The sequence below is a fragment of the Citrus sinensis genome, chromosome 9 (genome assembly GCF_022201045.2).
Source record: "Citrus sinensis cultivar Valencia sweet orange chromosome 9, DVS_A1.0, whole genome shotgun sequence".
Taxonomy (NCBI): Eukaryota; Viridiplantae; Streptophyta; class Magnoliopsida; order Sapindales; family Rutaceae; genus Citrus; species Citrus sinensis.
In genome coordinates, this window is record NC_068564.1 from 24,756,318 (window position 1) to 24,782,349 (window position 26,032).

At 35.6% G+C, this 26,032-nt stretch overlaps 3 protein-coding genes across 3 annotated transcripts; 2 read left to right on the forward strand and 1 right to left on the reverse strand.

Moving 5' to 3' along the window:
* Window positions 1–9,167: 9,167 nt before the first annotated feature.
* LOC102626881 (uncharacterized) lies at window positions 9,168–20,621 on the reverse strand. The gene is made up of 14 exons (XM_052434110.1): window positions 19,192–20,621; window positions 18,900–19,034; window positions 18,584–18,744; window positions 18,289–18,499; window positions 17,930–18,167; window positions 17,696–17,846; window positions 17,246–17,548; window positions 11,477–12,815; window positions 11,095–11,226; window positions 10,774–10,934; window positions 10,487–10,697; window positions 10,143–10,380; window positions 9,910–10,060; window positions 9,168–9,826 (listed from the first exon to the last, which is right to left on the reverse strand). Exons 1-14 carry the CDS (start codon window positions 20,510–20,512, stop codon window positions 9,521–9,523), a joined length of 5,058 nt encoding a protein of 1,685 aa, XP_052290070.1. The 5' UTR covers window positions 20,513–20,621; the 3' UTR covers window positions 9,168–9,520.
* Window positions 20,622–21,430: 809 nt separating this feature from the next.
* LOC107176556 (putative disease resistance RPP13-like protein 1) lies at window positions 21,431–23,302 on the forward strand. Its single transcript, XM_015529305.3, has 2 exons — window positions 21,431–21,546; window positions 21,790–23,302. The coding sequence occupies exon 2, from the start codon at window positions 21,808–21,810 to the stop codon at window positions 23,212–23,214; it is 1,407 nt and encodes a 468-aa protein (XP_015384791.1). The 5' UTR covers window positions 21,431–21,546; window positions 21,790–21,807; the 3' UTR covers window positions 23,215–23,302.
* Window positions 23,302–25,502, forward strand: LOC102627152 (putative disease resistance protein At3g14460). The gene is made up of 4 exons (XM_015529306.1): window positions 23,302–23,586; window positions 23,725–23,973; window positions 24,056–24,602; window positions 24,667–25,502. The coding sequence occupies exons 1-4, from the start codon at window positions 23,302–23,304 to the stop codon at window positions 25,500–25,502; spliced, it is 1,917 nt and encodes a 638-aa protein (XP_015384792.1).
* Window positions 25,503–26,032: the final 530 nt, after the last annotated feature.

A 26,032-nucleotide genomic window follows, 5' to 3' on the forward strand; every position in this document is an offset into this window, starting at 1 on the left:
AATCAGTCTCAATAATAATCGGAAAAAATGGGGCGTTCTTAAGCCAACTCAAGACCTTTTGCACACCCAAAGCCTCTGCCTTGCGAGCTTCAAAATTTCCAATCAAAGAACCACATTTTGCAGCAAGGAAGTTACCCTCAGAAGACCGGATAACTGCTCCGTAGCTTATCCTAGCAGTAGCTCGGGAAGTGGCAGCGTCCACATTGCATTTAAACCATCCAAAGCGAGGGCGTTTCCAGCAAATAGAGCCAAGGTTTAAATCTACAGGTACCTGAGTAAAGTGACTCAGTTGACGAGCCTTTTGCCATTGGAACAAGTCTTGGCCAGCTTTGTTGAGAACTTGAGGCACTCTACTTAATATATTCCTCCAAACCTTATTATTCTGATTTTGCCAAAGGCCCCAACAAACCATTGCAGCAAGACAGCTATCATCAACACTGCACCGAGTAAATAGAGCATCCAACCAAGCACCAAAACTAACAAAACTTCCAGCAAAACCAACCAAGGAAACCATCCAACATTGTTTGGCAAAAGGACAATCAACTAAGACATGATAAGTTGTCTCAGAAGATGCATTACAGATAGTACAATAAGGGTGTACCTCGACTCGACGACTAATAAGGTTATCAGCAGTGGGAACCACATTTGCCACAGCTCTCCAAAGAAAGTTCTTGACTTTGGCAGGTACAGCCAGCTTTCAAATCTTACTCCAAACTCCACTGCTAGGCGGCTCTAATATAATGTCCATCCACTTATAACAACTTCGAATAGTGCAAATTCCTTTGGCGTCGGAGAGCCAATACCAAGTATCACAGTCACGCCGAGAGCTAAGAGAAATTTGGAGAATGCAGTCTCGATCTCTGCTGTTGAACACATCTTTCACAATATCATAGTCCTAACTTTGGTGATTAGGAACCATAAGACTACTCACAGGAGTTGACGCTAACGTCGCTGGAAGGTGAGTTGTAGTGAAGCCACTCTCCTGATCAGGCAGCCAGGGATCCGAGCCAATAGTAATGCTCTGCCCATTCCTAACTTGGATACGACTCCCTTGGGTTAATATCTTCTGAGCAGCCAAAATCGATCTCCATGCATAACTCAGATTACTTCCAAACTTTGCTTGAGTAAAATCTGCATTAGGATAATACCTAGCTTTAAACATTTTGCCCACCAGTAAGTATGGATTTGTAAGTAACCTCCAGCCTTGTCTCCTTAGCATAGCAACATTAAATTTATGAATGTGTTTAAACCCAATACCACCATAAGCTTTTGATTTACAAAGTCTACCCCACTACATCCAACTGATTCCACCACTACCATATCTTTTACTACCCCACCAAAAAGAATTCATCATCTTTTCAAGCTCCCGGCAAAAATCGAGAGGGAGGAGATAAACTTGCATAGCATAATTAGGTATGGCCTGTGCCATAGTTTTAATCAAAATTTCCTTTCCAGCTCTAGAGAGGAGTTTTTGGTGCCACCCTTGAATTCTCTTCCAAACTTTATCCTTTATGTATATGAAAATATCTATCTTCTTGCGCCCAACAAATGATGGTAATCCAAGATAGGTACCGTGGTCTGAAGTAGCTACAACTCCAAGTTGTTCACAGATAATATGAATAGTATCCTCGGCCACATTCCTACTAAAAGAAACTGAGGATTGTTAAAAGTAGAAAGGTTGCAAAAAATATATAAAATGTCAACCACGTGAGGTGTCACTATCGCGGAGAAAACTATGCCGTTGCACCCAGTTGTTGGATCCCAATGGATCCATCCATCCAAGTGGATCCAACAGCTGGATGCAACGGTGGCAAAGTATGACCGTTGTACCGTAGTCGGACCTCATTATCGCCACAAAAAAAAAAAATTCATTCTTTAGTTTGGAAATTGTTATCTTACGTAATCATATAATATACATGATTCTTCCATAGCTATTTGAATGAAAATCCAACGGTTATGAACATATAAGATAATAAATTATATTATTTGTAAAACCGTTGGATGAAAATCCAATGACTGTGGAAGAATCATGTATGTTATATGATCATGTAACATAACTAAAGGGCTTTAGTTAAGAATGGAAAATGAATATTTTGCTAAAAAAGATGAGACAATAGGCTATCAAGCTTGTAAAAAAACCAAAAATAGCTTGTTAGGACAATTAGGACCATTTGTCCTCAACTACCACGTCAACAACTGCCAAACAACCTCTATAGTGGCTTATTGGAACACTCAGCAGCGTCCAACATGTGTGTGTGGACAACCATGAAAATGGCACACCGATTTATTCTTTGAGCATGCTCCAAAAGGGCCAAATGGTCACATGAGCTCAAGGACAAGAAAATCTTTACCAAAAACAACATAGACCGCCAATAAAAAATGCGTTAGGTGGCATGACAGCTAGGAACCCTAAGGCACTCCATATCAAAACGCTCAAGTTCTATATTTATCATTCATTACACAACACACAAAAAACACAAGGCTGAGGTTTTCTTTAACCTCAATCGCCATAGTTGAGAGCTTGTATGCTTTCGACCAAAAAAAAAAAAGAAAACTAACTAACTTGAGTCTGGTTGCCAAGTACCGCTGACTCTTCCTCTAACCTCATTTCTCAATTTTGCATATTAAACAAAGTCCTTGAAGCCAATCCTCTACAAATCCAAGCCTCTCACTATGACCTCACTTCTTCCATTCTTTCCCCAATCTTTGCTTAAAGTCAAAATGAGCAACAGGTCTCGGCTATGTTAGGCACCCTTTCACCTCAACAAAAATTTTATTGTGTTTAACTAGATTTTTAGCCTTTTATATTCACCCTAAAATCTAGTTAAAACACAATGTTCATAATTTTGCTTAATTCAACTTTATCTTCCTTTTGATAGCACCACCACATTTGCACCTCGGCATCCCACATTTACTTAAGACGTGCAGACTAGGAAACATAGAATATGAAGAAGCAGTACATAATTTTGCTTAAAATTTTAGGTATTATTGTTTTTCTGGAGTCTTATTGTTTGTGTAGAGAGAAAGGGCACTTCTCTAAAAGCATCTTAAAACTCCTTTTATAACAGCACCCATGAGGACAAGCACCCATAAGGACAGGAACGGCTTAGGTACTGTACGGAATGTCAATATTTGTACCTATCTATTTAGTAGAGGATTTTTTATTTATTTATTGTGCACTTGAATAGATATGGGTCGGAAATTTTTTAATAAAAATTAGAGATATTCGCCACCTTCTCCTATCATCTATATCGCATTTTATTTTTTTTAATATCTGCATATATTTTTTAAAAATTGGTACTTAAACTATTTAACTCTAGATGAACATATAACACTTTATTCTAAAATATATTAAAAAAATTATATTTAGTTTTAAGTAAATATCTATCATAATTTAATTATTATTAAGTTTAATTTTAATTAATGTATTACTACATATTTGGATCGAAAACAAATATCTCCACTTTGGTATTTCCTTATTCAGACTTCACTTCTTTCACCAGATTCTGATTTGAACATTGTTCTATCGTCATTTGTTTCTCAATTAGAACAAGATTTTAAATAGTTTAGTAAATGTCTAGTCCATTCTCTCAAAAAATATATAAAACAATATCATATTAAATGGTCGTTTGGGGTTTTGTTTTTTACTTTAATATTTATTTGATTTTGGTACTAATTTTAACTTCTAAAACATAAAAAATAAATAAAAAGTCAATAGTCAAACGGGTATGTGTGTTTTATACTCGTATTGGACCCACCCAATCAAGGAGATAAAAAATTATACTTGTACCTTTTTATATATATATAAAATAAGAGTAAAATTATACTTAATACTCACCCTAAATATAACGTTTTGTTGTAGGCCCTGTAACTGCGGGATTTTTCTCGTCCCTCTGCCGCGTAAACGGAAGCTCCATGCACTTGTCTATTATCTTGGGCTATTATCTTTGCTTTCCTTTAGCTTTTATCATTTATATTATTTGCTTGTATAGTTTGGACACTTCCCAATTAATTCCACAATTATGAAATTATGAGTAATTTTCATTTGGGTGGTGATATTCTTACCTCTAGAATTTTTGTAAATTCATCCTACTCTTAATAAATATTTACAATAAGTTCATATTATTTTTAAAAGAAATACAAAAAAAAGTTTGGAGATTTAATCAAATAAAATTAAATACCGAATACAGAACCTCTTTTTTTAGGAAATTTGATCATTTTATATCATTAAAATGAAAATATAACTTATCTTAAAGTAACGTTAATGGCCAAAGAGGCTTAAGTTAAAAAATAATAATTAATTAATTGTCAAAAACTTTTTTGATTTATATATTTTAAAAACTGGTAAGAATGTGTTATAATTATTTTCTGAAAAATCGGATAGATTTATAAAAATAATAGAGTGAATATAATCATATATCCCCACCCTTTTCATTTTTACTTTCTATCAAATACATCAATCATACGAAGTGAAGCAATGACAGTAATAAAAGTATAATCTCTCTCATTTACAAGGAGAACAATTTATAATGTAATTATTCAAAGGACATTAAATGATATTCGATGGAAATGGCGGACCCAACTCCTAGAGTTGAGGTTTGGGGGCGCGGTTCATAGAAAATATAATAAAATATTCAACAAGATGATGAGTGCCAAAATATTTAAATTTTATCAATATATTCATTTTCAACGCACCTATAATTGTAGGTTTAGAAAACAATTGCCTGTACCCATCCATGATAAACTACTTCTATCCTATATCCTCTCCGTCATTTTCGGGAAATTTTATTATATAGTCACTTTCAAAAATCTATTATAAAAAATAGACATAAGAAAAAATGTCTTAAAACAATAACTAACTACACTCATTATGAACTAAATTGTCCCTCTCCAAAGACTATTGTCAAAATCGCTTAAATTATTTTGCACTCATTATATTGTTTAATGAAATAGCACTCATTATATTGTTTTGCACATGTCCGTCATTATGTCATTGTAAAATGACAAATTTACCCTTATGATATTAGCAAAGTTCTAACGGTGTTATAATGAGAGTGGACCAATGAAAAAAATGTTAACTTCAGGTGGAGCGCTGCAAAAAAAAAATTGTGTATTTTTAAAAATGGTGAAAAAAAAAGTGGTCGATGGATAATTTTCCTTTTTTCAATTATCTCAATAAATATGCTGAACTAGTTCCTAGTGATCCACTCTTTAACACCAAAGTTACTTACTAGTATGAAGTTTACACTTATTTCATAAGCTTTTATTATATATATATATATATATATATATTTATTTATTTATTTATGTTGGGTTTAGGCACCCACTGCCCCACCATATTGCGGGCGATGGGCGCATGTTGCAGGCGATGGCAGGTGAAGGCACCACATCGCCCGCAACATGGGTTAATTTTTGCAAAATTAAGTATAGTCGGGGCTGAATATTTTTACCGCATGGCTTAGATGCAAAGTAAGGGTTAATTTTTGCAAAACTAAGTATAGTCGAGGTTGAATACTTTTAGTAGGTTGAGATAATTTTGAGTGCTCGACTTTGAGGCTGCCTATTTTGATTTTGATGTCGGATGGCAATGGGGAGAGGAGGGGAGGGGGCCAATCTCCCTGTACCCATCCCCAATACTTTGCGTATGTCATCATCCCCTCCCTGACCCCGTCAGAATTACTAGAGAGAATCCACATTCTCTCCCCGAATAATAACAGAGGATCCCCGAAGGTTCCCGATCCCCGAATAACTAATACATTTTTTTGTTTTCGATTTTGAGTTAATCATATTAAAATAAAAAATTCAAATAAAAGTAAAGTTCGAAATATATCTTACATTAATATCCATTACAAAAATCACATACCTTAAATTAATAAGTAACACAACATGCAAGGGATACAAACTTCTTTTACAAACTATCATGAGCAAATTAAAAGTCTAATACAAAATTGTTACAGATAAAATTGAATTTAGATTCAAAATTAACTTTTTCAATGGTGGCGTGGACACTTTATAAATATGGACTATTTCCTTTACAACACAATAGTTAAGTCGGAGCAAATCAAGAGCAAATATTAGATTAGATTAGATTAGATATTAAAATTATGATTCGCTGTGGGCAATTATAACATCTAAAAATAAATAAAAAAATATATTTAAGTTTAAAATATTTAATGAATATTAAAAGTAAAACAAAATTTGTGTCTAATAGAATCTACCTGGTCTTTTTAATGTCCTAAATAAAAATTTAGGACTTTAATTAGTTAATTAGGCCTAAAAGTTTAATAATATAAATATTTTGATATTTGTTATTTTTACCAATATTTATAATTTTATAATTCAAATTTTATAATTTATTTACTAGTAATTTTAAAAAATAAAAATAAAATTAAAAATTAAAATGGGGAAATGGGTAGGGGATGCCCGTCCCCTCCCCGAATAAGAAATTGGGTAAAATATTTTTCTCATCTCTTCCCCGAATAAGAAATGGGGTATTAAATTATCCTCATACCCTCCCCGAATGGGGAAAATCCCCGAGGGTACCCGTCCCTGTGGGGATTTTTGCCATCCCTAGATGCCATCCCTAGATGCCATCTAACAAATTCGACAATTAGACATTTTGTTTATTTGAATTGTTGAATAATGAACTTATTTTTTTTTGTCAGGTATTGTTGTGGTTGCTATTATAAATAAAATAAAATAAAATTCATGTGTTGTAGTTAGTTTCTGATTAATGGTGGTCAAGAAGTATTGTGATGGTAGTGATGATGATGATGGATATGGTGGTCATGACAAAAGATGTTGCGTGATGACGATGCTTGAGAAAGATAGAAAAAGCATAAGACAGAGGGGAAAAAATCTATTATTTGATCATTTTTTTATTTTCCAACTAAGGGTAATTTTGGAAAAATGAATTAATTTAAGAAATGGGTTAATGGGATAAAACAAGTGGTTAAATATCATTACTCATAAACATATTTTAGAGAGTCGGGTTATAACACTGTAAAAAAAAATCTTATGAATTTTTTATTATATTTTTACGTTTTTACCCCTAAATTAAATTAACAACAGAGACATTCATATCTAATAGAATTCAATCTCAATTTATTTTCCTAAAGAGCTCTTTATATCGATATTTCATGTCTAATCCCACAAGTTTGCAATTCTTAATTGTTAGGATTTCATTGAAAAGTTTCTTCTTTTCCAATTACATAAAATTTTCAATGCCCTTTAGATGTGATCTCTTATCTAAATTTTTAATTTGTTAGAAAATGTCTAGTAATAACTCTCATAGTCGTGCATATAACTCTTTCAAATTTGATACTTGTTTAACTATGTTCAGGGAGGTGAATTCTACATAGCGCCATCCTGTTCTACAACTGAGAGAGAAAAGATTATAAAAGATAGATAGACGAATTAAAAACAATCCACAAACTTGAGAATTTTTTAGTTAAAAAAAAAATAGTTATATGAATATTAAGCAGTTAAGAGAGCATCATTACTCAATGATGGGGATTTTAACATTATATCTACGAAGTGTGATATTGGGTTATTGTCGGGATTAGCTGGGGTGTTATTAAAATGGCTTAATTTTCTTTTTTTCTCATATTTAATGGGGGGTGTATTACGGAAAGGGGTCTTAAGAATTCTTGAGAGGGTACTAATAGCTGGACTCTATTTTAAATGGGCCAAGAAATACAGCGTCTAAAATATATTTAAGAGAAACAAGGCTTACAATAAAATGTGGGCCATGATTAAAATCAATTACGAGCCCAAAAGAAGCTGAAACTCCTTCTAGGTCTAAGCTGGATCTGTCCATACATATTTAGGTTGCCAAGGAGTTAGTTGTTCAAGTTGCCAAATTCATCTTATGCTCCAAAATTCGTGAGATTTTTTAATAATTAGGAACTAAGTATTGAAGTGAGCAAAGTTGTTGATTTTTTTTGGCGAGTTATCAAATCTTTTTTTTATGATTGTTGTTTCTTTTATGTACATTCAATTATGACTAAAAAGGTAAATATAAAGGAAGGGTTTCACAAGGTATTTTAAGGGTGCTAATAGCTCCACTATTTTGAAATGTATTTTAAAATTCAAAGTTGTTTCATTCAAATCTAATTAACTACTATTAAGCATTTCACCCAATGGTAGAATTCATCCCCTCAACATTGAGGGTATGAGTTCAAGTCCTACCAAGAACTTATTTTTCATCAAAATATATGAATATAGTTGATATCTCCCTAGTATTAGTGGGATTTTCTTTCCAAATATTTACATGTAATAAATATCTCCCTAGTATTAGTGAGCAAGGATTTCTAACTACTAACTATCTAAATTTTTAAATATAGTCTATATCTCTTCAATAGTAGTGGGAGTTTCCTTCCAAATATTTAGATATGATAAATATTTATTAGTGAACTCGGATTTCCAGCTAATAATATAATTAGTAGTTTTAAATTGATTTGTTCTTTTATTATTATTATTATTATTATTGAGTTAGACAATTGGGACCCTCCAATAACCTTTTAAAATCCCGTTTCTTATTTTATCGATTAAATAAATAATTTATTTTAACTTCCTGTATTCCGTTGCTTTTACGCTTTTCTAATTATTCAATTCTATCATAACACACTCATAGTTTTGTAGTTAAAATTCATCATATAATGAAAACAGCTAAAGATTATAAAAACAGATCAGTTTCAAAAGCATTTACAGTTCATCATGAATCACATAACAAATGGAACAATCTTGACACCTATCGACCCATCAATATAATATGGCATTATAACTTTCGACAAAAATGAAAGCATTGGAAGCAAATTCAAAATTTCTCAAAAATCAAAGGCCACAAGTGGCTCTAAATGCCAGGAATTTCAGTTTGCTGAGAAACAATTGTTGATCGTCAAAGCTTACGTGTTGTCTGCTTCAGTGAAATGGTAAGTTCATTGAATGAGTCGCAATTGGGTATCTACCTTTAGCAGTATCATGATTGCTTCGAATGCAAGAAATGAGCAATGAGATAAATACGAGGCTACGTGATGCTTCCATTGTTGCCTGACACATCTTTTAAGTAACTAAACCAGGAGGAAGATGTGTCAGGCAATTTAATCCATGAATAAAATCCATAATAATAACTGCAAAAGATTAAGAGCATGGTTCAAACAAGCGAGTAAGGATAAAAAATTGCATTGCAGACTTGTACGGGGAAAGAGTAATAAAGAAGGCAGCATCCGTGGTAAATATGATAATTAATTCTAAAGATCATACACATTTTCACAAGTTAAGACACGTTTAGTGCAATTGATCAAGATACTGAAAATAATACGCGAGTATCTTGAATCTTCCTAGAGGAGGCCAATCAATAGTCCTTGCACTAATTAGTCAGGTGCATAATTTACAGAGACAGTGAGAACAGTTTTAAGCACTTGCGATTTGTAAACCATTTGCGTCTGGACCAGCTTGAGGATTATCTCCTGCTTGGAATTTATAGGAAACCAGTTTGATTGGTGTAAACTAGTGCTTCTTATCGACCCTCTATTAATGAGACGGTGATTTGATTGCTCGAATGAAAGGTTTGGTTACTTGATGAGGACTCTGATTCTGGTAGATTCCTCTCTGTGAAAAATCCAGGCTGCTTCGGTTGAGGCAGTGACCTTTCGCCACTCAACATCAGAACCACAGATGCCATGTTTGGCCTGTCTTCTGGTCGTTGCTGCACGCATAACAGACCAACCTGAATGCATCGTAATGCTTCAGATAGAGAATATGTGTCTTCAAGCGATTTATCGATTAGTTCCACCGGTCTATCTTCTGTCCACAGTCGCCAAGCCTGAAACAGATCGAGAAAAATGGCATAACTAAACAACAGAGTAATCGCAGAGCTTCTCTCAGCTTCCCAGTCTATAGCCTTACGTGTCCGAGAAGGTTGTGGTGGTGATCTACATGGTGAAATCCTCTGTTTCTCGTACCATACACTAACTCCAGTACCAAAACACCAAAGCTGAAGACATCAGATTTCACCGAGAATAGCCCATCTATTGCATACTCAGGAGGCATATACCCACTGAAAAATTTACAGTGCAAAAATATTGGTCAGTTCACAGATTATATAAAGTGAAGCATGAAACAAAAGCTATCTCACTTACTATGTTCCAACAACTCTATTAGTGTTTGCCTCAGTTTGATCTACCCCAAATGCCCTAGCCATACCAAAGTCGGAAATCTTAGGGTTCATCTCATTATCTAATAGAACATTACTGGCTTTCAGATCTCTGTGTATAATCCTCAGCCTGGAGTCTTGATGGAGATAAAGAAGACCACGAGCAATTCCCCCAATGATTTGGCATCGTTTGCTCCAATCCAGAAGTTTTCTTCTTGTACCATCTGAAACATTAACATCCAAGTTAGTTTCGATAAGCTATGGCTAAGTTCTCCAGAGAGAAGAAGAAAAATGGACCAGAAAAAAATTTTAATGTAGAGAATATTAAACCAAAAATAAAGTCGGCCAGGCTTTTGTTGGGCAGGTATTCATAGATTAACATCCTTTCATCTCTTTTCATGCAGCAACCAAGAAGCTTCACAAGATTTCGGTGCTGAAGTTTAGCAATCAAAAGGACTTCATTTTTGAATTCCTCCACTCCTTGTCCGGAACTTTTTGAAAGTCTTTTAACTGCAATTTCTTGCCCATCTATCAACATTCCCTAGAAATCACCAGTCTCAGAAGTAGCTTGTTGCTGCATTAAAGTGGTACAGTTTAGTTGCATGTTGTTACGTTACCTTGTAAACTGGTCCAAAACCACCCTCTCCTAGCTTGTTTTCCTCTGAGAAATTGTCAGTAGCATTAGCTATGCTCTTCCAATCAAATATTGGTAATTCCATTTCTTCTTTTCTGTTGCCTCTGTCGTTGTAACCCAATTCAGTTCTACCATCATTGTTTCCTGGAAAGGTAGGAAATTGACTTGCTATTAGCCATTGATATTCTTACCAATTAAAGAGGTATGTTCTAGCATTGCTGTGCACAAATGCTTAATTTCGTGCAAGAGATTCTCATCTCTGATACTTTATGAAATGAACGAAGTGTTTTGTGAGCTGATTTACCTTGATCTCTGCGTTTCTTTTTCCGCGCATACACGAACGCTCCTATTAAAATTACTCCTGTGGCTAACAGTACAGATGTGATTATGGGCACGACCTTCTTTTTCTTCTTGGGATTTCTTCTCTCAAAATTATCTGGAAAATTGCAATAGAGTTTCCAACAAATACATTCTTGGGTTGGTGCAGAATAAATTCAACTAAAGTCTCACAGTTGGACTTAATAATTGCCTTAAACATGATACATCAGAAATTCCAAATTTATGCAGTAACAGCAGTGAAATTACCTTGGACAATAAAAAGAAAGTCTACTTTCACATAACATAGGCTAGGTATTCACTTAATAGAATAATGTTACTAGAAGGAAAAGAAGGGAAAGAAAGGATACCTAGTTCTGAAGTGGCCATCCGTATGTAAAGGTCTTGCCCACCTTCTGAAAGTATTTTCATGTCAGTGAGTTCGTGAAACCAGAGCAGGCACCCACTTCCTCCTCCTCGGACATCTGCATTAGCGTATGCTGTACAAGAACAATTCTTTGAACACAATTCCTTGCATTCGAAGAGGCTGATGTTCTTATCAACCCTAGAGAAACGAGTATCGGGCAATTTAACTGATTCACGCTTCAGAAAGCCATCTCCACGCTCGCAATCTAGTTTAGTCCTTCGAACACACCCATCAGTCTTATCCAACAGCTTCCAATCCCTTGGTGATTTGGGTTCAAACCCTTCCAAGCATTCACATTCAGCAGAGTTAGAATTCATTTTACAAATAGCATATGTACCGCATAGTGCGTAATTGTCACACTGATCGATCAATCCAGAGAACGACAGGAAGGGTGCCCATTTCTGTGTTTGTTCCATCCATGTGTACCGTTGTGATTCACCCAATGGACTAACCACCATCATTGAAGGTACTGAACTTTTAATGAGGGTAAACCTGTAAAATACCTCTTTCTCATTCGACACATACTCAAACGTGTATACAGGATTTGGTTGCAGCTGAGGCATCCCGGTCCAATGCAGACCGTTCCACGACCCTGGTCTATATCTTATAGTAGATCCCTTCAAAAGCATCGCTTGTGGAACACCACGGGGATCTATCTCATACATGTAATCGTCTTGAGCAGGGTCGTCTGCACTCTTCCAGGACGATATGAACCTGTTCAGACCAGTGACCAAGTTTACTCCAAGTTTCATACCTGGTAGTAAGACGTGGGTTGGATAATCAAAGCTCTGCCACAGAAAGTTATCTGAGTCATTATCATTTCCACTTTTTACAACAAGATTTCCTGATTCCAAAAGCACTGCGACTGGATTTTGTGCAGTTCTCGATGCATTGGATGACCAAACAATGCCATTTGTGCTATTTTGAAGGATGAGGGTTCCATTCCCTTGGCTACTGATACTCAAGACTCCAGAGCGATCCGGAAGTGGAGCATTTCTGTTGGCAACCCATGTAACGGTCCCATTTGCTATTTTCTTGTACCATATTCCAAGGTACCGACTCTTTGACTTCCCAGGACTAAAAAATCCTAGTTCAAAGCTTTCATTAGCTGAAACTAATGTCTCACCATCTCTGATGGATTGGCCAAGACGAAGGGTGTCTTGTGTGCTGGTGGTTCTTATGGTATAAAACAGAAAACAGTAGATAATCAACATCTTGGCGCCTTCCATCTGCTTGATCATGCTTTCTACTAACAGTACTTTCTCATATTCCTTTTTCCATAATTAGGATGATAGCACTCAGTGCATGTAATTATAGACTTCTTCATTCTATTAACACAAAATAATAATAATAATAATTATTATAATAATAACGTTGAAAAGTCAGGAGACATAGGTTGCTCAAATGAACCGGAATTCACCTGCCTCAAGCTGTCTATTAACCTAAGTTTCTGAGTCAATACGGTGCTTTAATTTAATCTTCCTTCCACTTTCCTTCTTCTGCGGGGACTCAACTCCAAAGATTGATCATCGGCGCCATCATTTGGGGTATTAATTATCGATTTAATATACGATTGTCTTAATCTAGCTAAAAAAGATAAGGGAGAGTCAGATGTTACTTGGATAATGTATGTGATATTTTGTTAACCAATCACATTGTTAACCGATTAAATAACTTTAGAAACTCTAATATCTTTCAGAAGTGAAAAGTTTTAACGACAAGCAAATAGAAAAACTTGGAAGAAAAGTCAAGACTCATCAACACACATGTGAAGACTGCTTCCTATCGAGGGAAGTTGAATCGGCAAAAGTCTGCTCATAGAATTTTGGTGACACAATGTTCATAATCAAATGTGTTTCGCTGAATTCAACTTTATCTTCCTTCTGATAGCGGCACCATATTGCACCTCGGAATCCCACATCGATTCTGAGACACGCTGATTGGAAAACGAAGAGTATGGCCCCCTTTTGTTAGCACGCACTTATGAAAAATTTAATCTTATAATACTAAAAGGTAGAAATCATCTTAGTTATCAAAATTATTTTAACTCTTGGTGTCTCGTTGCTTCTATGCTCTTCCAATTATTTAAATTTATTATCATAACACCGTCCTTGTCAAAAAAAGAAAAACAAAAAAAAGGTTCACCATATCTACTCTGTAATAGTATTTTTGTATATAAATTATCCTTCTTATAGGTCTAAATAATTCTCTCTTACTAGGTAACGTAGATATAATGTAGCAGAAACAATCTTGACATATACGAACACATCAACAGTTGATGCTAAAACTTATGTGTTGTCAGCTTCAACGAGATAGTAAGTTCGTTAATTGAGCCTTAATTAATATTAAGATGTGTCATGACTTTTAAGTAATAGTTACCATAGAAAACAAAAAAAATATAATTGTAAAATAAAAACCAATAGCGTGTGATAAATAAGATATCATCATCAGCATGTAGATATAAAGATGGGTTCTTGATTTATTCATGGATTAAGTTGCCTGACACATCTTTTGGTTTGATAAAACCATGACACTCGAATAGTCGAATGTGAGAAATTGTTTTTGACAAACTGCTCCTGTATTTATTTTCCTTTTCGTCTTCAACTTTTGATGCTAATTTATTTTTTTTTCTACTCCCCAAGTTTTCAGTTTAGCTGCCAAGTCAATAATTTTTATTTGTCTTTGATATCCCAAAATTTCCCTTAAAATTTATTGGTGAATACATAGCATATCATATATAAATTGGAGGTAATAAACAAAAACTTCGGAGGATTAAGTGCTACAAATTGAACAACAATCCACACAAAAAATTTACATTTTCCAGTTCAAACTCGTGTATCTAGACAATATCTTACATTTATTTAAAATACTACTACATAAGGGGTATGGAAATAATTAAACTCATTAACACAATGTTGACCACATAACAAATAATACTATTTAAATATTGTTTCTAAATATTTTACATAAACAATCGTAATTTGATAAATTATAAAATAATTATATGATAAATAAATACAAAATTAGCAACAACAATTTTTTTTTTTAAATATTCGCCAATCAATCTTAACTATTTGATTATGAAATGCTAAAATGAAATCCATATACATGATTCTTTTTGTTTAATAAATTAGGAATTCTAGATTTTGAGTTAATTTAATATTTAATATTTTATTATCTCTAATTTCATTAAGGGCATGTTTGATGTTAAGGTACTTTAATTTTTAAGTTACAACTGCTGTAGATAAATTATAAGTATGAAAAAAAAATTAATAATACGTAATAAATAAATTTTTTAAATAATAATTTTGACAATGTTATTAAAGATGTAATAGATTTTTCATCGTACAAGTGAAAAATCATATCAATAAATTTTCCAAATTATAATAGCTAGTGTTTACTATACATTTTAGTATTATAATTTTTAAGTTACAACTGTCTACCTTTAATCCCAAATAGGACCTAAGCTTATTTGAGTTATATTTGTAATTATAGACTTGTTATTTAGCCTCTAATATAAATAGACTTGTTATTCATAATTTGTTGTAGCACCTTTAAATTTTTCATTAATAATATTTTAAATTATTCTCTTTGGGTTTATCTTTGTCGTTATCGAAGTTTTCTCTCTTTAAGAGTTAATTTTTTCTTAAGTTTTAAGAATGTACATTATAACGACATCTAGTATTGAATTTAATCTTCATAAAAGAACAATTTTCAAAATACTCACAAACATTTTAAACCTCCCTTTACTCCATTTTTATTCAAAAGATAAGGAAAAAATAGACGTAAGTTGATGAAATATTTTGTCTTCATAACAAACTTTGAGGTAAATTGAAATTTATAATAATTTGAAAGGTATTTTAAAAAATTATCATTTAATGAGAGCTAATCCACAATGAAATACAATTGTTCCCTCTGAAAAATGATGGTAACACGAGTCACATGATATGTTCCATAATTGTGGACGCTTTGTTGTAATTTTTCGCTAAATGAAAATGGCGCATCCTTTATACGCTTGAAAGGTAAGACGACTTACTATCCATTTTTCACTTTTAATGGATGGCACACCCGTTTCAAACTCTCTCAGTATAGTTAGCCGCCTAGTTGTCTTGAGTCTTTAAGACCGGATGATATGTCACTAACTCATTTTGTAATAAGATGGCATGTCGCCAATATCCTTAGAAAATGTAGGGCTTGTCAGCTACCCCATTCACTGCATCGAAATTCGAAATTCTCATGAAGTCTATCGACTCCTCTATACAGGCAAAATTATTAGCAGATTTCTGAATGTCTTGCTCTAGACCCAGTTTCAAATTATCTGTGCCCACACCCTCTTTTTTCTTTTTCCTTTAAAAAATTAATATTACTATTTTACTAAAGCAAAGTATGCTGAAATTACTATTGCTATTACTATTACTATGAGAGCGACAGCAACTAATATTTTTTTTCTTATTTTGCCGATTCTACCTGCTACTTAGTTGCCTCCAAGTGCACTCTGTCAAATAGAGGCCTTCAGAGTTCAATCTACCGACATTTAGTATGCTCATTCTGTTGCTTAAGATAATTGTGAATGAAGCTAGAATGTTGAACATACAGATAAATAATTAATAGATTGGGGGTACATTGAGTACAAATCCCTCTGTCATGGATGATAATTTCAATCTTGGTTGTTGGTTACAAAAGTTTTTTCTTAAACATTTTTCTTTCCCCCACAAAAGCTTCAGATTTGCAGAAGTATCATCAGCTCGGATACAGTTTTGGGTTGTGTTTCTGTACAAAACTTTTAACTCATTCTTTCATGTGTATTATCCTCATTTTGCTAGCTCTTCTATTAAAGAAAGTTCAAAATATATTTAATGCTACATATATGCAGTTCAGAACCTCCAAAGGCAATTCATAGTACTTGCTAAGTGGAAAATAAAATGTTCAAATATATACTGTCTACTCAACTCAAGTAGATGCCATAGAGTACGTGCTAAATTGTTTGACAGAGCATGGACTTTGAATAGTCTGAAATAATTTCTAGAGCAAAATCACTAAAATGAATCCTAAAACATTTAATATATCATTTCTTTGGCCCATATGCTCAATTATTTGTTGAACTGCTAAGCTCTGGAACATGAAGTTCTACATTATATACAGCTAAGCTGCCGCCTGATTGGAAAATAATTTCTTGGTTCTTAAAAGTTGATCCAAGTTGCCATAAAGGAAGATCACGGAGACATTTAAATTCATGAGTTGTTATAATTTACGAATTGATAGCCGCAACTAGTCATAATCAATCGATGAACTGGCTTCCCATATAACTTCACAGGTCGTGAGTCTTTGTTAAGGAGACAACTTAGACGCATGTGTGAATTTGACTTGGTTTGCTACAAATTTTATTGCACAGTAGACTTGTAAAGAAAAAGACTAATAAAGAAGATACCATTAATGATTGATACAATGATTAATTTTGGGTATCTTATATATTTTCGAAAAAAAAGAAAAAAAGAAAAAGAAATTAGGGTGCAAGTTATCAAGATACTGAAAATAAGTCATGAACATCTTTAACATTCCTACTAGAGGCTGATCAATTATATTTGTGCTAGTCTAGTGCAGAATTTTATGCACCTGGAATTTTAAACGAATTGTTTGTAGACTAGCTTCAGCATTATCTATTGCTCGGGTTGTACAGGAAACCCCCATGGATTTATAAAACTGGTCCTTGTTATCGAGCTTCTAACATTGAGAAAGAGATTTCATTGGTTGACGATAAATTTTGCTTGCTCGACGAGGACTCTGACTCTGGTAGATTCCTTTCGGTGAAGAATCCAGGCTGCTTGGGTTGAGGCAGTGACCTTTCACCACTCAACATTAGAACCACAGATAACATGTTTGGCCTGTCTTCTGGTATTTGCTGCACACATAACAGACCAACCTGAATGCATCGTATAGCTTCAGATAAAGAACAAGAGTCGTATAGTGACTTGTCAATTAGTTCCGCTGGTCTGTCCTGTATCCACAGTTGCCAAGCCTGAAACAGAACAAAAAAGAAACGAAAATGCAATGATTAAACATCTTAGATTCTCAGTCATCATAGAGCTAAACAGAATTTCTCTCGATTACAATACAGAACCATTAGTTGTAACTGTATTTGTTACTCCTCAGCGCACAGGCTTACATGTCCAAGAAGGTTATGGCGGTGATCAGCATGGTAAAATCCCCTGTTTCTCTTCCCACTCACTATCTCTAGTACCAAAACACCAAAGCTGAAGACATCGGATTTCACTGAAAATAATCCATCTATTGCATACTCGGGAGACATATAGCCGCTGCAAGAGTTAACAGTGCAAAAAGATTGGTGAGCTTACAGATGATACAAAAGAATACAAAACAAATGTGCAAGCTCACTCACTATGTTCCAACAACTCTATTAGTGTTTGCCTCAGTTTGATCTAACCCAAATGCCCTAGCCATGCCAAAGTCTGAAATCTTAGGGTTCATCTCATTATCTAATAAAACATTACTAGCTTTCAGATCTCTATGTATAATCCTCAGCCTTGAGTCATGATGAAGATAAAGAAGCCCACGAGCAATTCCCCCAATAATGTGGCATCTATTTTGCCAATCCAGAACTTTACTTCTCGTAGTATCTGAAAATTTGACATCAAAGTTAGTCAGGATCAACTGTCCTTAACTGCTAAACAACGAAGATGAAAACAATTAATTTATAACTAGAAAGAATTTTCAAATTAGGGTATATCGAAATCGAACCAAAAATAAAGTAGTCCAAGCTTTTGTTTGGCAGGTATTCATAAACTAACACCCTTTCATCTCTTTGAGTGCAACAACCAAGAAGCTTCACAAGATTTCGGTGCTGAAGTTTAGCAATCAAAAGGGCTTCATTTTTGAACTCCTCCACTCCTTGTCCGGAACTTTTTGAAAGTCTTTTAACTGCAATTTCTTGCCCCTCTATCAACATTCCCTAGAGATCATAGATCTTAGAAGTGCGCTTCTTAATATATGAAAATGGTACAGCCTAATCACAATTCACATAATATAATGTTACCTTGTAAACTGGTCCAAAACCACCCTCTCCTAACTTGTTTTCCTCTGAGAAGTTATCAGTAGCATCAACTATGGTCTTCCAATCAAATATTGGTAATTCCATTTCTTCTTTGCTGCTGCCTTTTTCATTCGAATACAATTCCTGTCTATCATCAGTCTTCCCTGAAATAGTAGAAAATTGACTAGCTGTTAAGAACTGAATCTCTTCACGGTTAAGAATGCTCTTGCATTGCTATGCACTTATTTCTAATTTGGTGCTAAACTTTCCCGTCTCTGATGCTCATACAATCAACATGGTGTTTTGCGAGCTGATTTACCATAATTTCTGTGCTTCTTTTTCCAAATATAGACGATTGCTCCCAATAAAATTACTCCTGTGGCTAACAGTATAGATGTGATAATGATCGTCACTTGCTTCGCCTTCCTTTGTTGTTTTCTCCTCTCAATTTTACCTGGAAATCATCTTGAGTTCAAGCTCAGTAAATTCAACTAAATACCCGTGTCTGTAAAGAAAAGAAAACGAGTGCACAGCGACATAAAACATACCCGACATAAAACATACAGAGCTGTTACCTGGAGCAGAAGGAACAGGAAGGAAAGAAAGCATACCTAGTTCTGAAGCAGCCATCCGTACATAAATGTCTTGCCCAATCTCTGGAAGTACTTTAATGTCAATCAGATCATGAAACCAGAGCAAGCATCCACTTCCTCCTCCTCTCACATCCGAATTAGCATATGCTGTACAAGAACAATTCCTGGAACATAATTCCTTGCATTCCAAAAGGATGATGTTCTTATCAACCTGAGCGTAACGTGTATCAGGCACTTTAACTGTTTTGAGCTTCAGAAAGCCATCCCCATGCTTGCAATTCAATGGAGTCTTTCGACCACACCCGCCGGACTTATCTAACATATACCAATCTCCTGGAGATTTGGGCTCAAACCCTTCCAAACACTCACAATCAGGAGAGTCAGAATGGATGTTACAACTAGCATATGGACCACAAAGTGCATAATTGTCACACTGATCCAGTATAGTTCCAGAGAACCGCGCGAACAACCCCCATTTCTTTGTATGTTCCATCCATGTGAACCGCTGTACATCACCTATCGTGTTAATCACCATCATAGTAGGGACTGAGCTATTAATAAGCTTGAACCTATAAAAAACCTCATTCTCGTTTGACACAAACTCAAATGTGTATACAGGATTTGGTTGCAACTGAGGCATCCCGGTCCAATGGAGACCGTTCCACGAACCTGCTCTGTATCTTATAGTAGACCCCTTTTTAAGCATTGCTTGTGGAACACCGCTTGGATCAATCCCATATGTGTATTCGCTTCGAGCAGGGTCGTCTGCACTCTTCCAGGACGACATCAACCGGTTCAGGCCAGTAACCAAGTTTACTCCAAGTTTCATACCTGCTAACAAGGTATGGGAAGGGTAATCAAAGCTCTGCCACAAAAAGTGATCTGGGTCGTCATTATCATTTCCATCTTTCTCTTTTACAACAAGATTTCCTGATTCCAAAAGCACTGCGACTGGATTCTGCGCAGCTCTCGACACAATATTGGACGACCAAACGATGTCATTTGTGCTGTTGAGAAGGACAAGTGCCGTTCCGTTCCCTCGGCGACTCATACTTAGAACTCCCGAACGATCGGAAAGTGGAGCATCTCTGTTGGCAACCCATGTAACTGTCCCAGTTGCTATTTTCTTGAACCATATTCCCAGGTACCGACTCTTCGATTTCCCTGGACTGAAAAATCCTAGTTCAAAGCTTTCACTAGCTGAAACTACTGTCTCACCCTCTCTGATGGATTGCCCAAGACTAATGGCGTCCCGTGTACTGGCGGTTCGAATGTTACAAAACAGGAAAGAATAGATAATTAAGATTTTTAAGCCTTCCATTTGCCGTATCATGCTCATACAAGAAAGCAGTTTGATCCCATATGCTTTGTTGCCAAAATTTGGGTAAAACAAATCAGTAAAGTGCAGGTGTAAAGTTGAAAAAGTCAGGAGGGATAGAGCTTGACGTGACCTGTGGAGTGTGGTGTGGAGTAAACTAATAAGTTTCTAAGTCAATACAGTGCTTTAATTTATTGCTCTTCCTTTCGTTTTCCATGGTGACTAAATTGATCATCAATTCAGTTGTACCCCACCAGTCCACCGCCCGGCATCATCTTTGTCAATGCCTTTTGACATACTAGTCTGTTCTATACGATGCCGTTTTCAAATCATTGTTAAATAAATCTCTGTTCACTCTTTCGATAGATTGACTGTGTCTTTCTTATATTTGAAGTAACCATGTTCATACGAGGAGCCGATCTCTTTTAATGATTGATTGAGTCGTTACCATGTAATTTGTCTAATAAAAGTAAGACAAAGCTTTTAGATTGGATTGATCAAGATACAAATGCTATTTTTTCCCCCAAAATTTTCATTTTCAAACTCCCGCCCGATTGATTTTAATGCTATTTTAGTACAATAATAATATTATTCTTCCTCAGACTATTGCTATTTCATTTCGATAATAATATTGTTCTTACTCAGTCAAAATATTTAAAATCTGTAATATTACTAAAATAGCCCTTAGTCTTAACAGAATTTCCCTCCCAAATTTTTTTAAGTTCTCTCTCAAAAAGAAGGAAAAAAGGAAAAAAGGAAAAAGAAATTTCATTAAGCTCTCACAATCGAGTGATTAAAAGAAATTGTCGTTTAACTCTCTTAAATGCGGATGATTTGTCATTTAAGCCATATCCCACATGGACGATCTGTCGGTTATCTTCATATTAGTCAAAGCCAACGCAACTCGTCGGCTTTGCTTCAGCATGTGGACAACTTGCCGTTTTCTCTCGTAATAGATGTATGACTAATCGGCTCGACTCTCGGCGGCTGCTTAGTGCTTATTGCTTCCTCGTTGAATTCAATCAAGCACACTAACCGCTTCGAAGCGAATCAAGGTAAACTTTTTCATCTTCATGTTGAATTGATGAAGGCAATTGGAATTTTAGACATTAATATATGTAATATATTTTCTGTTAATGATATTTTTACCATTTGAAATTGTTCAATTTTTAAATTTTTTTATTATCTCATAAATTAAAAGCTATATACAGTAGTACATGAATCTCAAGCATACATGCAGTGAGAGTGAGTCTGAGTCTGAGTGTGAGTGATGATCCTGACTCTTTATTTTTGAACAGGATTTCTTTGAATCACCAATGGCCGTGGGAGGGCTCTTCCTCTCTGCATTCCTTCAAATGTTGTTTGACAGATTGATGTCCCGTGAGGTGCTGAACTTTGCACGTCGAGAGGGGGTAATTTCAAAGCTAGAAAAGTGGAAGAAAACGTTGTTGATGATCCAGGCTGTGTTTAGCGACGCGGAGGAGAAGCAACTGACTGATAAGGCTGTGAAAATGTGGCTGGATGATCTTCAGGACTTGGCTTATGATGTGGAGGACATATTGGATGAGTTTGCCACAGAAGCTTTGGCACGCAAGTTGAAGGTGGAACATCATCAGTCTAGCTCTAGCAACAGCAAGGTTCAGAATCTCATCATCCCTGCTTGTTTCACCAGTTTGAGTCCAAGTTCTATTAAGTTTAATGTTGGTATGGGGTCCAAGATTCGAAGTATATCTAGCCGGTTTGAAGAAATTTGTAAACAGAAGGTTGAGCTCGGATTGCAAATGAATGCTGGAGGGGTGTCAATTGCTGGATGGCAAAGACCAACAAGTACATGTTTGCCAACAGAACCTGCTGTTTTCGGGAGAGATGAAGATAAGGCGAAGATTCTTGAAATGGTGTTGAGAGATGAACCCACTGATGCCAACTTCTCCTTGATACCGATTGTTGGTATGGCTGGAGTTGGGAAAACTACACTTGCTCGTGTTGCGTTTGATGACAAAGCAGTGGAAATGTTTAACCTAAGATCATGGGTTTGTGTCTCTGATGACTTTGATATTTTGAGAATCACAAAATCAATTCTTGAGTCAATTACCTTCTCACCCAACAGTTTAAAGGATTTAAACCAAATACAAGTTCAACTGAGAGAGGCAGTAGCTGGGAAAAGGTTTTTGATTGTGTTAGATGATGTTTGGAGTAAGAATTATAGCTTGTGGAATACCCTGAAGTCTCCCTTTAGGGCTGGAGCATCTGGAAGTAAGATACTTGTGACTACACGTAGCACGGATGTTGCTTTAACCGTAGGAACCGCTGAATATTATAACTTAAAGCTTTTATCTGATGATGATTGCTGGTCTGTGTTTGTTAAGCACGCATTTGAGAAAAGAGACGTGGGTTTGCATAGGCATATGGGATCAATTCGTAAGAAAGTTGTTCAGAAGTGCAGAGGCTTGCCACTAGCAGCAGAGACTCTTGGTGGTCTTCTACGTTGTAAGCAAAGTGATGATGAGTGGGATGAAATATTGAACAGCAAAATATGGTATTTATCAGAAGAAAGTAATATTCTCCCAGTGTTAAGATTAAGCTATCATCATCTCCCCTCACATTTAAAGAGGTGTTTTGCATATTGTGCAATTTTCCCGAAAGACTATGAATTCGAGGAGATGGAGTTAGTCTATTTATGGATTGCAGAAGGACTTATTCAACAATCAAATAGCAGCAAATGAATGGAAGATTTGGGTTGTGAATATTTTTGTGATCTACTGTCCAGGTCAATTTTTCAACCTTCAAGTAATAACAGTTTCAAATTTATAATGCATGACCTTGTCAATGATTTAGCTCAGTGGATTTCTGGAGAAACAAGTTTTCGATTGGAGAACGAAATGGTGACTGATAACAAATCAAGAAGATTTCGAAGGGCACGCCATTCTTCTTACACCTGTGGATTTTATGATGGAAAAAGTAAATTTGAAGTCTTCCATGAAGTTGAGCACCTGCGGACATTTTTACTTGTGCTGTCATATGAAATTCGTCTTCTGACTCGTTACATAACCGATGTTGTTCTCTCTAATTTGCTGCCAAAGTTCACAAAATTAAGGGTGCTATCATTGAAAAAATATTATATCACAGAGTTACCTCATTCAATTGGTGATTTGAAGCATCTAAGGTACATCAACCTTTCAGAAACTATGATCAGATGTTTGCCTGAGTCAATATGTTCTTTATGCAACTTGCAGTTTTTAATATTGAGAGGTTGTTATCGACTTAAGAAGTTGCCTTCTAACCTGAGGAATTTGATCAATCTACGGCATTTAGTTGTTACATATGTTGACTTGATAAGAGAAATGCCATTGGGAATAAAAGAATTGAAATGTCTTCAGATGCTGTCTAATTTTATTGTGGGAATGGTTACTGGATCTCGTTTGAAAGATTTGAAGGATTTCAAGTTGCTTCGTGGAGAACTTTGCATTTCAAGATTAGACTATGTAACTAACTTGGAGGACATAAGAGACCATATTAACTGATAAGGAGGACTTAGAATTGTTAAAGCTGTAATGGAGTTCTCAGTTTGATGATTCACGGAATGAGGCTCTTGAAAAGAATGTACTTGACATGCTGCAACCTCATAGAAGCCTAAAAGAGCTCACTGTCAAATGCTATGGTGGTACAGTATTTCCATCTTGGATGGGAGACCCATTATTTTCTAATATAGTACTCTTGAGACTGGAAGATTGTGAAAAATGCACATCCTTACCTTCACTTGGACTTTTGGGTTCGCTTAAAAACCTCACAATCAAGGGGATGAGAAGACTAAAAAGCATAGGTTTTGAGATTTACGGGGAGGGTTGCTCAAAACCTTTTCAAGCACTAGAGACTCTTTGTTTTGAGGATTTGCCAGAATGGGAACACTGGAATTCTTTCAAAGAAAATGATCATGTAGAGAGATTTGCTTGCCTTCGTCAGCTTTCTATTGTAAAATGCCCCAGACTTTGTGGCAGATTACCTAACCATCTTCCTATATTGGAGAAGCTTATGATTTACGAATGTGTTCAATTGGTGGTGTCATTCTCAAGCCTTCCGTTGCTCTGCAAACTAGAAATAGATAGATGCAAAGGTGTGGCATGCAGGAGCCCAGCTGACTTGATGTCGATAAACTCTGACTCTTTCAAATATTTCAGGGTTTGAAAATTTGTTAATCCAAGGGTTTCAGAAGGTTGAGTGCTTGAAGATTGTTGGTTGTGAAGAACTCATATCTTTTTGGCAGAATGAGATTTGTCTAGAAAAGCCACCAATAAGGCTGCAAAGCCTCTCATCCCTTCAAAAGCTATCTATTGAAGATTGCCCTACTCTTATTTCATTTCCTGAATCATGTTTTCCTTCCATTCTCAGTGAACTTAAGATTCGAAATTGCAATGCTTTAACATCCTTACCTGTGGAAATGAAGCACGACAATGCATGTCTTAAAAGCCTATGGGTTGGAGGTTGTCATTCTCTGACATACATCATAAGAGGCCATCTGCCTTCATCTCTAAAAATCCTTCAGATCCGAAATTGTAGGAAATTGCAGTGTTTGTTGCATGATGAAGAGGAAACTTCTATTCCATCATCTTTAATGATGCATGGAAAGAATAACAGCACCAGCACATCTCTTCTTCAATCCTTGTATGTATATAACTGTCCATCTCTTATATGCTTATCATCAAAAGGCCAATTACCCAAGGCGCTTCAACAGCTCGAAATTCTTGATTGCCCAAAGTTGGAGTCAATAGCAGAAAGGTTTCATAATAATACTTCTCTTGGATGCATTTGGATTTGGAAATGTGAAAACCTTAAATCCTTACCTGAGGGCCTACCGAATCTCAACAGTCTTCATAATATTTACGTATGGGACTGTCCGAGTCTTGTTTCCTTCCCAGAGGGAGGGCTTCCCAACTGCAGTTTAAGTGTCACAATTGGTAAATGTGAGAAACTTAAAGCCCTACCCAGTCACTTACACTGCCTCTTCAAGAATTGAAAATATATCAGTGTCCAAGTATTGTGTCCTTTCCAAAAGAAGGCTTTCCCAGCTACCTAACATCACTTTCAATTGAAGATCTCAATGCCTACGAATCACCGATTGACTGGGGCTTGCACAAGCTCACTTCCCTGAAAATCCTTTGCGTCATTGGATGCCCCGATGCAGTATCTTTTCCAGAGGAGGAGATTGGAATGACATTTCCCTCTTCTCTAACTGAGCTCGTCATTGTAAGATTCCCAAAATTGAAGTACTTATCTTCTAATGGATTTCGGAACCTAGCCTTTCTTGAATATTTACAGATCAGAGATTGTCCGAAGCTCACATCCTTTCCAGAGGCAGGCCTGCCATCCTCACTACTTGAATTATATATTAATGATTACCCTTTAATGACAAAACAATGCAAAAGGGATAAAGGGGCTGAGTGGTCCAGGATAGCCCACATTCCTTGTGTTAGGATAGATGACAAATTCATCTATGATGCAGAGGAGAAACAATAAAGACTATTTTATCTCAAAAGAAAGAAAAAA

Coding starts and splice junctions, on each gene's coding strand:
- LOC102626881 (XM_052434110.1), bottom strand. CDS start 20,512: ATGAGCATGATACGGCAAATGGAAGGCTTAAAAATCTTAATTATCTAT. Junction 17,549..17,695: donor GCCATAACCTTCTTGGACAT/GTAAGCCTGTGC, acceptor GTTCTGTTTCAG/GCTTGGCAACTGTGGATACA. Junction 10,381..10,486: donor CCTGGCCGACTTTATTTTTG/GTTTAATATTCT, acceptor TTAATGTTTCAG/ATGGTACAAGAAGAAAACTT.
- LOC107176556 (XM_015529305.3), top strand. CDS start 21,808: ATGGCCGTGGGAGGGCTCTTCCTCTCTGCATTCCTTCAAATGTTGTTT.
- LOC102627152 (XM_015529306.1), top strand. CDS start 23,302: ATGCATGACCTTGTCAATGATTTAGCTCAGTGGATTTCTGGAGAAACA. Junction 23,974..24,055: donor GCATTTCAAGATTAGACTAT/GTAACTAACTTG, acceptor TGGAGTTCTCAG/TTTGATGATTCACGGAATGA. Junction 24,603..24,666: donor AGAAATAGATAGATGCAAAG/GTGTGGCATGCA, acceptor CAAATATTTCAG/GGTTTGAAAATTTGTTAATC.